This window comes from Wickerhamomyces anomalus, assembly GCF_001661255.1.
Source record: "Wickerhamomyces anomalus NRRL Y-366-8 unplaced genomic scaffold WICANscaffold_2, whole genome shotgun sequence".
Taxonomy (NCBI): Eukaryota; Fungi; Ascomycota; class Saccharomycetes; order Phaffomycetales; family Wickerhamomycetaceae; genus Hansenula; species Hansenula anomala.
Genome location: NW_017567111.1, coordinates 631421 through 645729, shown reverse-complemented (window position 1 = coordinate 645729; position 14309 = coordinate 631421). Strand labels below are relative to the sequence as shown.

Genomic DNA, 14309 nt, shown 5'->3' with positions numbered 1-14309 from the left:
GGGTAAATCTCTAAAAATTCGCGAACATGCTATAAACTATAAACTATAGGGCATTCTATAAATCAAAAATAAATACTGTGGAAAATAATAATGCTGATATGATTGAAACAACTTTAGTGGCCCACCAGACGTGTTGGATAATGAAAGGACATAATGAAAAATCGAATTCCCACTCTTGTCTCTTTGTATTGAAATGACCAGTCATTATACCTGAATTTCCACCATATTCACCCATCATTGCACGAACTGTAACTTCTTTAATGGCAACATCTGAATTTTTACTTTTAGAAGCACTCCATTTAGCATTGGTTATGTTTTTATTATAGAACGTTTCACAGCCTTCATGATCATGACCTGTTAAAATGATACCTGGTTCATCATTAAAGATCAAGCTTAAAACACGTTGAGTAGTATCATAACTCAAATGATTTTGTGATCGTAGTAGATTAACCTTGTAATCTTCTCTTGCATCAGGACCATAGTAATCGATAAATGGACCATCAACACAAAGACCTTCTTCTTTATAGAATGGCACATGAGTCAATAAGATGGTTGAACCTTTAAATTTTCTTTCAAACAACTTGTAAAGGAATTCCCATGTGTACTCCAAAAATTCAGGTTGTAAAGCAGGGCCTTCTAATAACAATGAATTTAAGACAACAATTCTATAAGCATATGGAGTACCACGATTATATTCGATCCAAAAGTTATCCTTACCAAACAATTTGAAATATCTAGCCATATGTTGCCAAGTAGCATCACCTGAGTAGCCAATATCATGATTTCCTGAAACATTCAAGAATAAAGGTTCATTTTCAAATAATTGAGAATAATCTTCAGTATTCCAATCATAAACGTCACTATAACCAAATTCTAGATCATGGATATCTATAGCTTTCTTCTCATTTAAAAATTCCATCCAGTCAACTCTTTCATTCTCTTTAATGAAATCTAAAACATATTCACGTTCTTTATCAGGTTGATCAAATAATCTTGTAACATAACGTCTCGTTCTGTTGAAAAATTCCGAATCACCAATCCATTGGGAGCTAAACAAATCACCCAAGACTGCAACATGTGTTGGTTGTAATCTTTTCTTCATAACGTTATAAATATGACCAAGATAATAATCATTACCAAATGTGTCTAGTCTTTTGATATATGGAGTTGATGGCCAATTACCTTTAATTTGAGGATCCCCAAACGCGAGCATCTTGATATCTTTGATAGTTGGTGATTTGAATTTTGGCTTGAGGATATATTGATTAAGCAGGTCTCCTAAATATGGAGTTGATTGTAAATTGGTTAATAGATCATTTTGAGACAAGTTTGGTATGGATTTTTGAAATGACCAATTACATTTCTCTGGTGTCAATGATGGGTATGTGTAGATGTAAATATTTAGTAATAGTGCTATTGTAGACACTAAGTACGTGAATTTCTTAATGAATGACATTGTTGATGTTATTCACTAGTGATTATTTCAGGTTCAGTTTTGATGTTGTGTTCAGAAATGACATCTCAGAAAAAAACAAGATCTCGAGCCTGTCATGAGTCTATGTGTCAGTAAACTTATAGTACTACAATTTGAAGGAGGAAAGTCAGAGCAAAAAGAGGGTTTAAAAAACTGTCTTTTGAGACTGTGAGCTTTTATTATGAAAAATTCAGTTTTCGACTTTTATAGTCTCCTGAGATAATTGTTGATACCTACTTTGAGTATGTTGAGATCCAGTCACATGACTGCTATACTAAATTTGACGAAAAAAGCCCAAACTTCACTTCACAAAAAAAAAAAAAACTGGAGAACTGTGAACGAAATAAGCACTAAAAAAGATATACATCTGCTTGTGTTTCCTTCTTTTGGAATTTGAAGTTGACTTAGTGCTTATCCAACATCTCGTGAGCGTTTAAATTAGATCTATCTTTCAATTTACCATGGCTGCTCTACCAAAAAGAATCATCAAAGTGAGTTGTATCACATCTTGTGATAAGAAGTGGCAACCCAAATCTAACAATATTTTCAACAGGAAACTGAAAGATTAGTCAGTGATCCAGTACCAGGTATAACTGCTGTTCCCCATGAAGAGAATTTGAGATATTTTGATGTGACCATTCAAGGTCCAGATCAATCTCCTTATGAAGGTGGTGTTTTCAAATTAGAATTGTTCTTACCAGATGATTATCCAAGTGAGTATTAAATCAGAGCGGTTAATGGAAACCCACAACATACTAACATGAAATCCAGTGATTGCACCAAAAGTGAGATTCTTGACAAAGATCTATCATCCAAATATTGATAAATTAGGAAGAATATGTCTTGATGTGTTGAAAAGTGAGTATTCACATGTTTATTTGCTTGATTAAGATACAATGTACTAACATAACTAGATAACTGGTCTCCAGCTTTACAAATCAGAACTATCTTGTTATCAGTCCAAGCATTATTGGCTGCACCAAATCCAAATGATCCTTTAGCCAATGATGTTGCTGAAGAATGGCTAGAAAACGAAAACAGGGCCATTCAAACTGCTAAAGAGTGGACCAAGAACTATGCGAAGGAATAGAGAGCGGAAACATATGAGCTGTGTATACTAGAGTAATGATGATGTCCCTATATAAAGCGTTGATAGGTGTAACTTTGTAGACTGAGGTTGAATCAGCGAGGAATTCGCGAATTGGCTATTTAAAGTACTTGTAATCGGCATGTCGAGAGCCATTTGTGATGCCCGAAAGCATCAACTGAGTGCCAAAAGGGGCCAGAGAATAAGGAAATTTGGCAATACTTTACTCTGCCTCATCACCATCATCATTTTTCCCAACTTTACTGACTCAATCTAACAAATCCACTCTTTTCTGCCTATTCCACCATACAATTTTGGATTTCACTCGTTTTTTATCGGTTCAACCGCGTTTCTGAAAATAAAATTCGCAGGAGAAAGAAGAAAAAAAATTCAATCCGAAGAATCTTCAATTAGTAACGTTCTAATTTAGACAAGTCAACAGAGCAAGCTGCTATACATTTGATTCACAGGGCGCTTGGTACTCCAGCTGGACATTGGAACTATAGTCGCAATCAACGCCTAGCTACGCCTGAACACTATCAGCGTCTCATTAACAATAGATCAAAGAAGTGACACGGATCCCATTTTGATCCCGGTTACACATTGTTCTAGTCAGAGAGTGGTAAAGAGATATTTGATCTAGTTCAATCCATATTCACACAATAGACAAACAAGAACTGTTCATCATCAACTTGCTCGCCAATTGGCTATTTCTATCCGCAAGCGTATTATTTTATTGAAGAGATTGTTGGTGCTATCGCTGTCCCCTAAATATTCACGTTTTCAACAATGGCCCATCCTCAAGGCCATGAGGACCTCGATCCAAATACATCACCAACAAGCCCTTTTAATGACAACAGATCACCTACAAGTCCTTTCAATGACCAGAACCAATTCCAGGATATAAACCTCAATAACGATGCATCAAATTCTTCATTAGATTTACCCAAAAGATCATCTGGTTCAATTTTGAGAACAGGTTCTTCAAAGAGAAGAAACAATAATGCAAGAATCGTCTTTAGTGACCACGATACAACCATCAATGAAGATGATAGCAAACTGGAGGACAGTAATGAGTTGACAAAATCATTATCCACTGAATCTTATTCAAATACTCCTAAGCTACAAACTCATCCAAGGTTTGAAGATACTAATGAAGACTCTGTAATAGATGCTTCTGATATCAATAGAAAGGACTCGGTGATGAAAAGACATCGTTGGGGTACTCAAAGGAACAAGAAGGGAAAACCAACAGTTGGAAGAGCTAAAACTTTAAGATGGAAATCAAGACATGAAAAACCCAATCATGATGATCCTAATAATAATGATGATTCAGACAGTGATGAAGATAAAACCAAAAACAGAGCCAATGAATTCCGTTCTGTGTATCACAATATGCCATTACCTCAAGAAATGGTTAATGAAAACAATGAGCCTTTAGCACAATATCCAAGAAATAAAATAAGAACAACAAGATATACACCTTTGTCATTTCTGCCAAAAAATTTAATATTCCAGTTTAAAAACATTGCAAATATTTATTTCCTTATAATGATTGTCATGGGATTTTTTAATATTTTTGGTGTGCCAAATCCTGGTTTATCAATGGTGCCGTTGATTGTCATTGTCATTATAACTGCTATTAAAGATGCAGTGGAAGATTCAAGACGTACAGGTCTAGATATGGAAGTCAATAACACACCAACACATATTTTGAGTGGTATTCCAAATCATAACACTTCTGAAGACAATGTTTCATTATGGAGAAGATTCAAAAAATTAAACTCAAGAATGATAATGAAATTTTTCAAATACATGGATGAACATTTAACAAAAGAAGGGAAAGAAAAGGCAAGATTATCCAAATTAGCTAAAGAATCAATGAATATGAGAAAATCATTTGACAGTTTTGAGGATAATAGAAAATCTTTCCAAATGGATGATTTACAAAGACAAAGTTTTGAAAACCCATTCAATGATAATTATGAAATTTCACAAGATGAATCAGTGATAGATAAAAACATAATACTTCCAACAGCTTCACAGGAACAAGCCAAGTTTGAAAAAAACTTTTGGAAAAACGTTAAAGTTGGTGATATCGTTAGAGTCCATAATAATGATGAAATTCCAGCTGATATCATTCTATTATCAACTTCAGATGCAGATGGTGCTTGTTATGTGGAAACCAAGAATTTAGATGGTGAAACAAATTTAAAAGTTCGTCAAGCATTAAAAGCTGGTCATCAAATTAGACATTCTCGTGATATTCAACGTTCAAAGTTTTGGGTAGAAAGTGAAGGTCCTCATGCCAATTTATACAATTACCAAGGTAACATGAAATGGTATGGTGAAGAATCTCAAATCAGAAATGAGCCAGTCACTATAAATAACTTGTTACTAAGAGGCTGTTCGTTAAGAAACACAAAATGGGCTTTAGGGATTGTTATTTTCACAGGGAGTGATACTAAAATCATGTTAAATTCTGGTGAAACTCCAACTAAAAAATCAAGAATATCAAGAGAATTGAATTGGGCTGTCTTGTACAATTTCTTTTTATTATTCATCTTGTGTTTTGTTTCAGGTTTAGTCAATGGTATTTCATATAATGAAAAGATTAATTCAAGAATACAGTTTGAATTTGGTACTATTGCTGGTTCACCTGTTGCTAATGGTATTGTTGGGTTCTTTGTTGCCTTGATTTTATATCAATCATTAGTCCCAATTTCACTTTATATCTCCATTGAAATTATTAAAACTGCACAAGCATATTTCATCTATTCAGATGTCAATATGTATTATGAAAAATTGGATTATCCATGTACTCCAAAATCTTGGAATATTTCAGATGATTTAGGTCAAATTGAATATATTTTCAGTGATAAGACTGGTACTTTAACTCAAAATGTCATGGAGTTCAAGAAATGTACAATCAATGGTGTCAGTTATGGTCGTGCTTATACTGAGGCACTAGCAGGTTTAAGGAAAAGACAAGGTGTTGATGTTGATGAAGAATCTGCTAGAGAAAAGAAAGAGATTGCAAAAGATAAAGAAGTTATGGTTCAAAGCTTGTATGCAATGTCTCAAAATTCTCAATTAAGACCTGAAGAAATCACTTTTGTCTCCAAAGAATTTGTCGATGATTTGAAAGGTGCTAAAGGTGAAGAACAACAACGTGCAAATGAACATTTCATGTTATCTTTGGCTCTTTGTCATTCTGTTCTTGCTGAAAAGGATAAAAATGATGTTGGTAAGATATTGTTGAAAGCTCAATCACCAGATGAAGCTGCCTTAGTTGGTACTGCTAGAGATATTGGTTATTCATTCTTGGGTAGAACTAAAAAAGGTGTCATTGTTGAAGTTCAAGGTGTTGAAAAAGAATATCAAATACTTAATGTCTTGGAATTCAACTCTACAAGAAAGAGAATGAGTGCAATTATCAAAATCCCACCACAGGTTGAAGGTGATGAACCAAAAGCACTATTGATTTGTAAGGGTGCTGATTCTATCATTTATTCAAGATTGAAAGCTCAAAATGATGAAACGTTATTGGAAAAAACTGCGTTACATTTAGAACAATACGCCACTGAAGGTTTAAGAACATTGTGTATTGCTCAAAGAGAACTATCATGGTCCCAGTATACTGAATGGAATAAGAGACATGAAGTTGCAAGTGCTGCCTTGGTTAGAAGAGAAGAAAAAATGGAAGAAGTTGCAGACTCCATTGAAAGAGAAATGGTGTTGTTAGGTGGTACTGCCATTGAAGATAGATTACAAGATGGTGTTCCAGATGCAATTGCCGTTTTGGCACAAGCTGGTATCAAATTGTGGGTCTTGACAGGTGATAAAGTCGAAACTGCCATCAATATTGGGTTTTCATGTAACTTGTTGGGAAATGATATGGAACTGTTAGTTTTGAAAACAACAGGGGTTGATGTTGAAAAAATCTCTGATGATCCAAGAGTTATTGTTTCAACTTTGTTATCAAAATATTTGGATGAAAAATTCAATATGCAAGGTACTTGGGATGAAGTTGAAGAAGCCAAGTCAGTCCATGAACCTCCACAAGGAAACTATGGTGTTGTCATTGATGGTGATGCATTAAAATTGGCATTACAAGGTGATAATATGATCAAGTTTTTGCTACTCTGTAAACAGTGTAAGGCTGTTTTATGTTGCAGAGTTTCGCCTGCTCAAAAAGCTGCTGTTGTTAAGATGGTTAAAGAAAGTTTGGATGTTATGACTTTAGCCATCGGTGATGGTTCAAATGATGTTGCTATGATTCAATCTGCAGATATTGGTGTCGGTATTGCGGGTGAAGAAGGTAGACAAGCTGTCATGTCTTCGGATTATGCATTTGGTCAATTTAGATACTTGGCAAGATTGATTTTAGTTCATGGACGTTGGTCATACAAGAGATTGGCTGAAATGATTCCAACTTTCTTTTATAAGAATGTTATTTTCTCATTAGCCTTGTTTTGGTATGGTATTTTTAATCAGTTTGATGGTACCTATTTGTTTGAATATACCTATTTGATGTTTTATAATTTGGCATTCACTTCGTTGCCAGTTATTTTCATGGGTATTTTTGATCAAGATGTTACTGATGTTGTTTCACTATTGGTTCCTCAATTATACACTACAGGTATCCATAGATCAGAATGGACAATGTATAAATTCTGGTGGTATATGGCTGATGGGTTATATCAATCTGTTATTTCATTTTTCTTCCCATATTGTTTATACTATAAAACTGGGCTCGTTACTTTTAATGGGTTGAATTTGGATCATCGTTATTGGCAAGGTACTTTTGTTGCTTCAATTGCTGCCATTTCATGTAATTTATACATTTTGATTCATTTGTACACATGGGATTGGTTTTCATTATTATTCATTGGTTTATCAATCATTATTGTTTTTGCATGGACTGGTATTTGGAGTTCTTCTTTAACATCGGCTGAATATTATAAAGCTGGTGCACAAGTTTATGGTTCTACTTCATACTGGGCTTGTCTATTTGTTGGTATTTTGATTTGTTTGCTACCAAGATTTCTTTATGATGTTATTCAAAAATTCTTTTATCCAAAAGATGTTGATATTATTAGAGAATGTGTTGACAGAGGTGATTTTACTCAGTATCCAGCAAACTATGACCCAACAGATCCTGAAAGACCAAAAATTTCCAAATACTCTGCAGATTACTCAGTTGAAAATCAAATTGTTTCACCATCTTCTCCAATTTCTTCAAGACATAAAAATTCATCAGTATTTAAGAAACATAGAAAATCACACTCTAATAGATCCAATGATTATCCAATCAATTATGATGAAGAACTAGACACTGAAGAAATTTCAATGCAATTTGTTGATGCACAGGGTACACCAAGATTTCAACAACATGACCATTTCAATAATATTGATGAAGTTAATGAAAATGTTCAAGATTTTGTACCAAGAACTTCATTAGACAGAACAAGATTATCAATGTTGAGAGATAGACAGTTGGGAGATGGCAGAGTTTCTGTGGAGAATGCTAGAACTTCGCTTGATTTACCGGGTTTAACCAAAGCAGAAACATTAATGAGTAACAGAAGTAATCAATGATTTATTTCTTTAAAACAAAAGGACCAAACTATTTTAGTTCACACACACCAAGGGATTGTACATTACACATTTTTTATTATTATTTTTTATTATTTTCACAGTTTTTTGTTCAAAAAGAAGGAATCATTTATGTATTATTATACAAAGACTCTGTAAGTTTCATGTTAAACCATTACTTTGTAGTTCAGTAATTAGTCTTGAGTCTTGAGATGATTTTGTCTCTTCCTTATCCAGAGAATTTCCCAATTCGGTAAATTTGGATGATCGGTTTTCGGAGAAGTGCGCCCATCATGTCGAGACGTGAACTAGAAAAATTGAATTCTTTTGATATAAATATACTAATTTAATTTTATTATAATCGAGCTGTGGAATTATACATGATTTATAAGTATACTCGACATGATTTATTTTTTTTTTTTTTTTTAGTTGATCATGTATTTGATGAACTTGGATGAGGAATGCAATTACGCACCGCGAACCGCTTGGATTGTAGGCTTCTGGCTATATTGTTGGAATTCAGGCTTCCTTATAATATCCTTCTCAGATTAAAATTAAATAATATAATGGTATAATTATAATATAAATATTACGCCCGCGGATCGGTAATTTTTTTTTTCTTAGCTAGTGTAAATATTAATGATGTATATTTTGATGATTAACATGCAGATGAGGAATATGAACCGCTTGGATTATAATTAATGTTATAGGCTAATTCTCGCTATGTTGGAATTCAGGCCAGCTCCTAATTAATATATAATATTAATATCCTTCGATATTCATGAGCAAACTGAGAAACCTATGTAATATTTAATATCTGAATATACATTCGATCAATAATTATGCCGTACTGTATTAAATATTTAAGATCTAAATCGACAAATAATGCTATATATAAAATTGAATATATTATAATAATTGATATTATATATATTTACGTAATTGCATTCCTCATCCAAGTTCATCAAATACATCAACTAAAAAAAAAAAGGTCGCGCGGATAATTAAGCAGCCTATAAGAACTCACCAAGATAGAACTCCTAATATAATTACTTTTCTTGATGAAGTACGGCTTGTTTAGTTAATTCTGAGGTAATTAAAGAACGACTAGCTTAAAGGATCTGAGCATTATTCCTTTATTCAACGTCGACGTGGTCCATTATAATCTGTTCATTAATGCAATTGAATTACACAAATTAAATCAAGATATAAAGCTGCACCTGAGCGCCCACACAATATTCTAAGTCGAAAGCTGCCACCATCATAAGCAGACGAGCTTTCAGCTAATATAGAGATGACTTCATGTTAAGCAATATAGGAATTATACATGGGCTGTTAATTTGATAGAAATTCTGAAGATTGTATCAAAATCGAAATCATGAAAAACAAAAACCAAGCTGAACGATATTCAAATACACTGGCAAACTGAAAGTACACTTTTTAAAATCAAAGTTAGGTACGTACTAACTTGCAAAGTACAAAGCAATCCTAGCGGAGTTGCTAGTGTTGGTATTTAATACTGTATGAAGCAGGTTCTAAAGCCGTTTGAAACCAACTTTAACTATGTTGGATTTGATCTAAATTTTAACAAAGAATCTAGGAGACATTTCACAAGATTAAGTTTAAACCTTCAATTTTGACAAGCTTTGCCAAATACATAGCTCTTGTGTGCATGTGAAATGTATTTCAGAATTAAGAAATAGAAATTTATCTAAATGAAACATACAAGCTGGTTTATAAGAGTTCCTACGTCGACAATGTTGTCCACCTCGTCGTCCGAGATCTAATTTAGGATTTCTGTTTTCTGGTGAGGTAAGAAATACTAAGCTGGTGGGATATAGTTCCTAAAGGAAACAGTTACCAAATAGTGATGATTTGATTATTTTGTAGAGTTGGTTTAAGTTGTTGAATAAGTGTAAAGTTTGATCCGAATGTATAGTCAAATATAGCGCAGTACTGGCTAGTAACCTCTAAGGTTTAGACATCCAAACAAGTTTCAAATCACCAAAGCCAACACACATTATTTTGACTCAGATGAAAAAACTCATCAGTTCGTAAAACTTGTCAGGTCAAGAGCGGTCAACAATATTTGATTTTGACATCTTGGGTTTTCAGGTACTCCTCTCGCAGTTATTACAACCATTCCTTATCAGTGGGTCAAGCCCTGAAAGATGAAGCCCTAGTTAGAACTTGTTAGAAGCAATTTATAAAAAAAAATCCCAAACATCTTGTCAAATACAGGAATTGTGCTTCAAGATACGTTAACAGAGCAGACTTGTGCATTTTGGGTGAAGACAATTGATTTGAGGACATCACCATCATGAAACCATCAAATTCTGATAAAACAGGTTCGACTTGAAGGATGGATCTTGTAGTTCCATAGCAATCAATTGATTAATAGATCTCAATTGATGAAAAGACCGATTGAAAAGTTTTTTCATGGTTTTTTTAACTACCCTTAAAAGTTTTTTCTTCACAGACAAAAATCAACCAGACCGAAGTTTTTCCAGTTCTTTATTTGGACTTTTCCGTCGGTTTTCCAAAAAGACATGAGGACAAAACGTTTGAAAAGCCGTAGAAACAGGTTTTGTAAGGTAGAAACCGGTCTTTTAAGTGAGATGTAGAAAGGGAATTTGCAATTCATGGAGCATGAGCATCGGTTCCTAGTGTAGAATGGTTGGTCAGCCTCATTTATCCAACGGTTAATTGAAATGCTCAAAGGTCGATTGATCTTATAAGCTTTGGGTCGATTGATTTAATTTGTCCATGGATGGCTCGAGGGCAATTGTTGGGATCTTCAGGTACGTGCGTAGACAAGTAACAAGTTTGAGTTCAGTACAATTCCAAGTGTGAAAGTCTTGTAAAATGGTCAAAATAACCGTTGAAATTGAAGGTTTCCAGATCAATTAAAGAATAGATGAGGTACCCTTCTAATGTTCTGGGCTTTCGATTTGTATCATGCTATTCATCAGGTTAAAGCAGGTGTCTATGGTTGATGTGCTTTTGTTTTTTGGAAGATGGGTTATATGCACATAATTTATTATACATCTGGACATGGACAAGATTTAAGATAATCCGATGGAAAGACTGATACAGATAACTGGAGTACGAAGGAATCAAATCAAACGTTAAAAGGTTACTTTCAAAGGGTGGATGATAGTGAAGAGCTGTGCTTTTCTAAACCTAGCTTTATTATAGCAATATATCCATGGTTCATATGGTTTAATGGGATCAAAGTGGATAAATCAGTTGTACTCTTCATGTTAGGATAGGACACATGATGCAAGCTACTACGTTTACCCCATCAACCACCGTCCACTCGTGCTCTGTAAAAGCAATTTATGGACTCATAGCACTTATCATTTCCACAGTGATAACTACATGCTCTAGAGGGCTTGGAAAAGCTTTATGTAGCTCTCGACCTCAGCTCATCCATTGATCTGGAAACCATTAAAAGAAAGCCCATACTGAAAAATTTTCAGTTTATTTGCTGACGGTATAAAAGTGTAGAGATTCCCAACGCCCAAAGCCAATTAGTTAACTTACACAGAGGCTCAACATTGGCTTATTGTTCACTCAACTCTATTCATTATTTTTAGTGCTCTCACATTATTTGGCCCTACACTCAATTCCTCAGCCTACAAAAAGCAGGGATAAAAAAACACCTAACAACCACTCAAACATCAAAACTTATAAAAGATACAGACCCAATCAGCCATTGAACAGAGCTTCCTTTCTCGCCTGAGCCAATTGGTGAGTATACAATTATTTGAACTGGTTTGATTTATGTCCTCTATCGATGTCATTTGGCTTAGATTTCCCAATTCCGGAATTGATCAACAAAAGGAGAATTTCAATCAACGTCGAGCTCAAAACAAGAACTGAAAATTAGTTGAGTCTGTTTGGATTGTTGCACTGTGGGAAGGTCGAGGAAACAGGTACTAATAATACAGCTGACAGTCTATTTTATCACCAGATCTTTTGGAAACAAGACCATATAAATATTCATAGATTCAGCCTTTATTTATTAATAGCTTGCATTGATCAACGCCTTGAAGAATACAATTCTCGAGGAAGATCTTGAAGATTTTGCATCAAACCCACCAACAACAACAAGATATAGCTTTTAGACCAGGTTTCAACTCACATTCGAGATTCTCTCAGTTTCCATAGGGTTTACCAAAACAGAGCACCAGCCTACTTGAACGTTTAACTGCGGAATTGGATGTATTGATACAGAGACATATATACCAAACCAGATATCACAAAATTAGAGAACATAAACACTAACATTCCAAGAGTCTTCCTTCTTTACAAACCAAGACATTCTTGGCTATTGTACCCCAAATTCTATTGACATTTCCAATCGTTGTTCTCATCATTCCCAATATCTAATCTATAAAATCATGAAAGTTCCTGGGTAAGTCCTTCTTTTCTTGTTAATACTCAACCATCCAACTAACAAATATGATGTACAGGTTGAACTACAACCCCAACAATAATAATAATGAACTTCAAGAGTCTCCCATAATACTGCCAAACTCCAAACCTGCACCTGCACCTCCATCTACTAAAAAAGTTTGGAGACTGAAAAAATATCATAGATCTGAGGATGAAATTAAGACTCAACAACAGGATTATGAGAATCTAGAGTTCAACACAAAGAAAACCTCTACAAGAAGACCAAAGAACAAAAATGGTGGTCAACAAGAGTTTGTTTTCGTTGATTTGTCTCCCAAAAAAAAGGTTGCTGCTCCAAAAGATGATAAAACTGCAACTAATTCACCATCATCAACAACAACAACTACACCAACTACTTCAAAGAAACAAGGGAGAGTTTCAAGGTTATTCCGTTTGAATAATACAAATGATGAAGTTGTTAAAGAACAAAGTGCACCAGCTTCATTAATGTCATCTCCAACACATCATTATCAAAATCAAACAGTCAACCAAAAACCTATTCCAAAGGGTAAAATCCACCCAATATCAACAATACCTTCATTACCACCTCAACAACAATATCCTGCTCAAGCTCCAATCCAACCCCCAGCTTTGAAAAGATCATACACAACTGCTAATGCCGCTAGATATAACGAAAGATCTGGATCTTCAACTTCATTAGTTATGACTGTCTCTGAGAATGGGAGAGCTGTTTTACAACCAACTGCATCAAGAACATTATCCACATCTTCCTCAGTTTCGGACTTGTTTAGTTTGACGAGAATGAATTCTACAAGACAATCCCCAATCCCATCTCCAAAGAGAATGGAGTCACCTATTCATCAACAACATCTTGTTGAATCAGAATATTCAGACTATGACCATGAAGATTCTTCAGAACATGATTATGACGATGGTGATTGTGATGAACCAGATGCTACAAAAGCATTCTCCAAAATCTTGAAAAAACAATCTTCATCATCAGGAACTAATGCAGCTCGTAAAAGAGCAAACACTGCTGGTTCAACAAATTCAAACATCTCTTCACCTGTTGTTCCAAGATTACTCACCCGTAATCATTCAATATCATCAATGAATTCAATCTATAAGTCACGTATGGGGATTTCTCCATCAAGATCAAATATGGTACTTCGTCAAACTGCCCTATTACAACAACAACATCAACAACCATTATATTCTCCTCAAGAACAAAATGAATTCGAATTCACCTCCTTTTTCGATGACGTTAACAATAATAATCATCATCATACCCCTTCATCAAGATCAAATTTCCATAGTTCTGGTAGTGCCAATTATCATAAAAAGACAATCTCAATCTCTGATAATTTGGCCCAATTGGGTCCTCCTTTGGAAATCAATTCATCTGATAATGATCCAGAAAGTCCATATACTGCAAACACAGATGTGATGCTACCATTTGAGTTTAGCAGTGGAGGGTTGGATCATACTACTCATATTGCTGAGGATAATGACCATGATCATGATCATCATCACCATCATCACCATTTTACTGATGAGACTTTGAAAGTCGAACAAGATGATCATCAGTTTTTTGATTTTAATGCATTTATAAATTTTAATGATCAATCTGAATCGCATTATTAGGAATGTTTTCATTTCCTAATTGATGTCCATTTTTTTGCATAGTGCACTTTTGAGATTATCAAAAGTCGCCAACATCATCATAAA

At 34.4% G+C, this 14309-nt stretch overlaps 4 protein-coding genes across 4 annotated transcripts; 3 read left to right on the top strand and 1 right to left on the bottom strand.

Annotated features, from left to right (window-relative positions):
• Window positions 1-55: 55 nt before the first annotated feature.
• On the bottom strand, window positions 56-1456 carry TED1 (Ted1p; the record flags this gene model as incomplete). Its single annotated transcript, XM_019181596.1, has 1 exon — window positions 56-1456. One exon carries the CDS (start codon window positions 1454-1456, stop codon window positions 56-58), a length of 1401 nt encoding a protein of 466 aa, XP_019040027.1.
• A 409-nt stretch (window positions 1457-1865) lies between these two features.
• On the top strand, window positions 1866-2622 carry UBC13 (E2 ubiquitin-conjugating protein UBC13). Its single transcript, XM_019182671.1, has 4 exons — window positions 1866-1965; window positions 2028-2187; window positions 2246-2332; window positions 2389-2622. Exons 1-4 carry the CDS (start codon window positions 1936-1938, stop codon window positions 2562-2564), a joined length of 453 nt encoding a protein of 150 aa, XP_019040026.1. The 5' UTR covers window positions 1866-1935; the 3' UTR covers window positions 2565-2622.
• A 261-nt stretch (window positions 2623-2883) lies between these two features.
• On the top strand, window positions 2884-8262 carry DNF1 (aminophospholipid-translocating P4-type ATPase DNF1). The gene has a single exon (XM_019184087.1). The coding sequence runs from the start codon at window positions 3351-3353 to the stop codon at window positions 8160-8162; it is 4812 nt and encodes a 1603-aa protein (XP_019040025.1). The 5' UTR covers window positions 2884-3350; the 3' UTR covers window positions 8163-8262.
• Window positions 8263-12565: 4303 nt separating this feature from the next.
• Window positions 12566-14225, top strand: BCK2 (Bck2p; the record flags this gene model as incomplete). Its single annotated transcript, XM_019183168.1, has 2 exons — window positions 12566-12579; window positions 12638-14225. The coding sequence occupies 2 exons, from the start codon at window positions 12566-12568 to the stop codon at window positions 14223-14225; spliced, it is 1602 nt and encodes a 533-aa protein (XP_019040024.1).
• Between the last annotated feature and the right edge of the window lie 84 nt (window positions 14226-14309).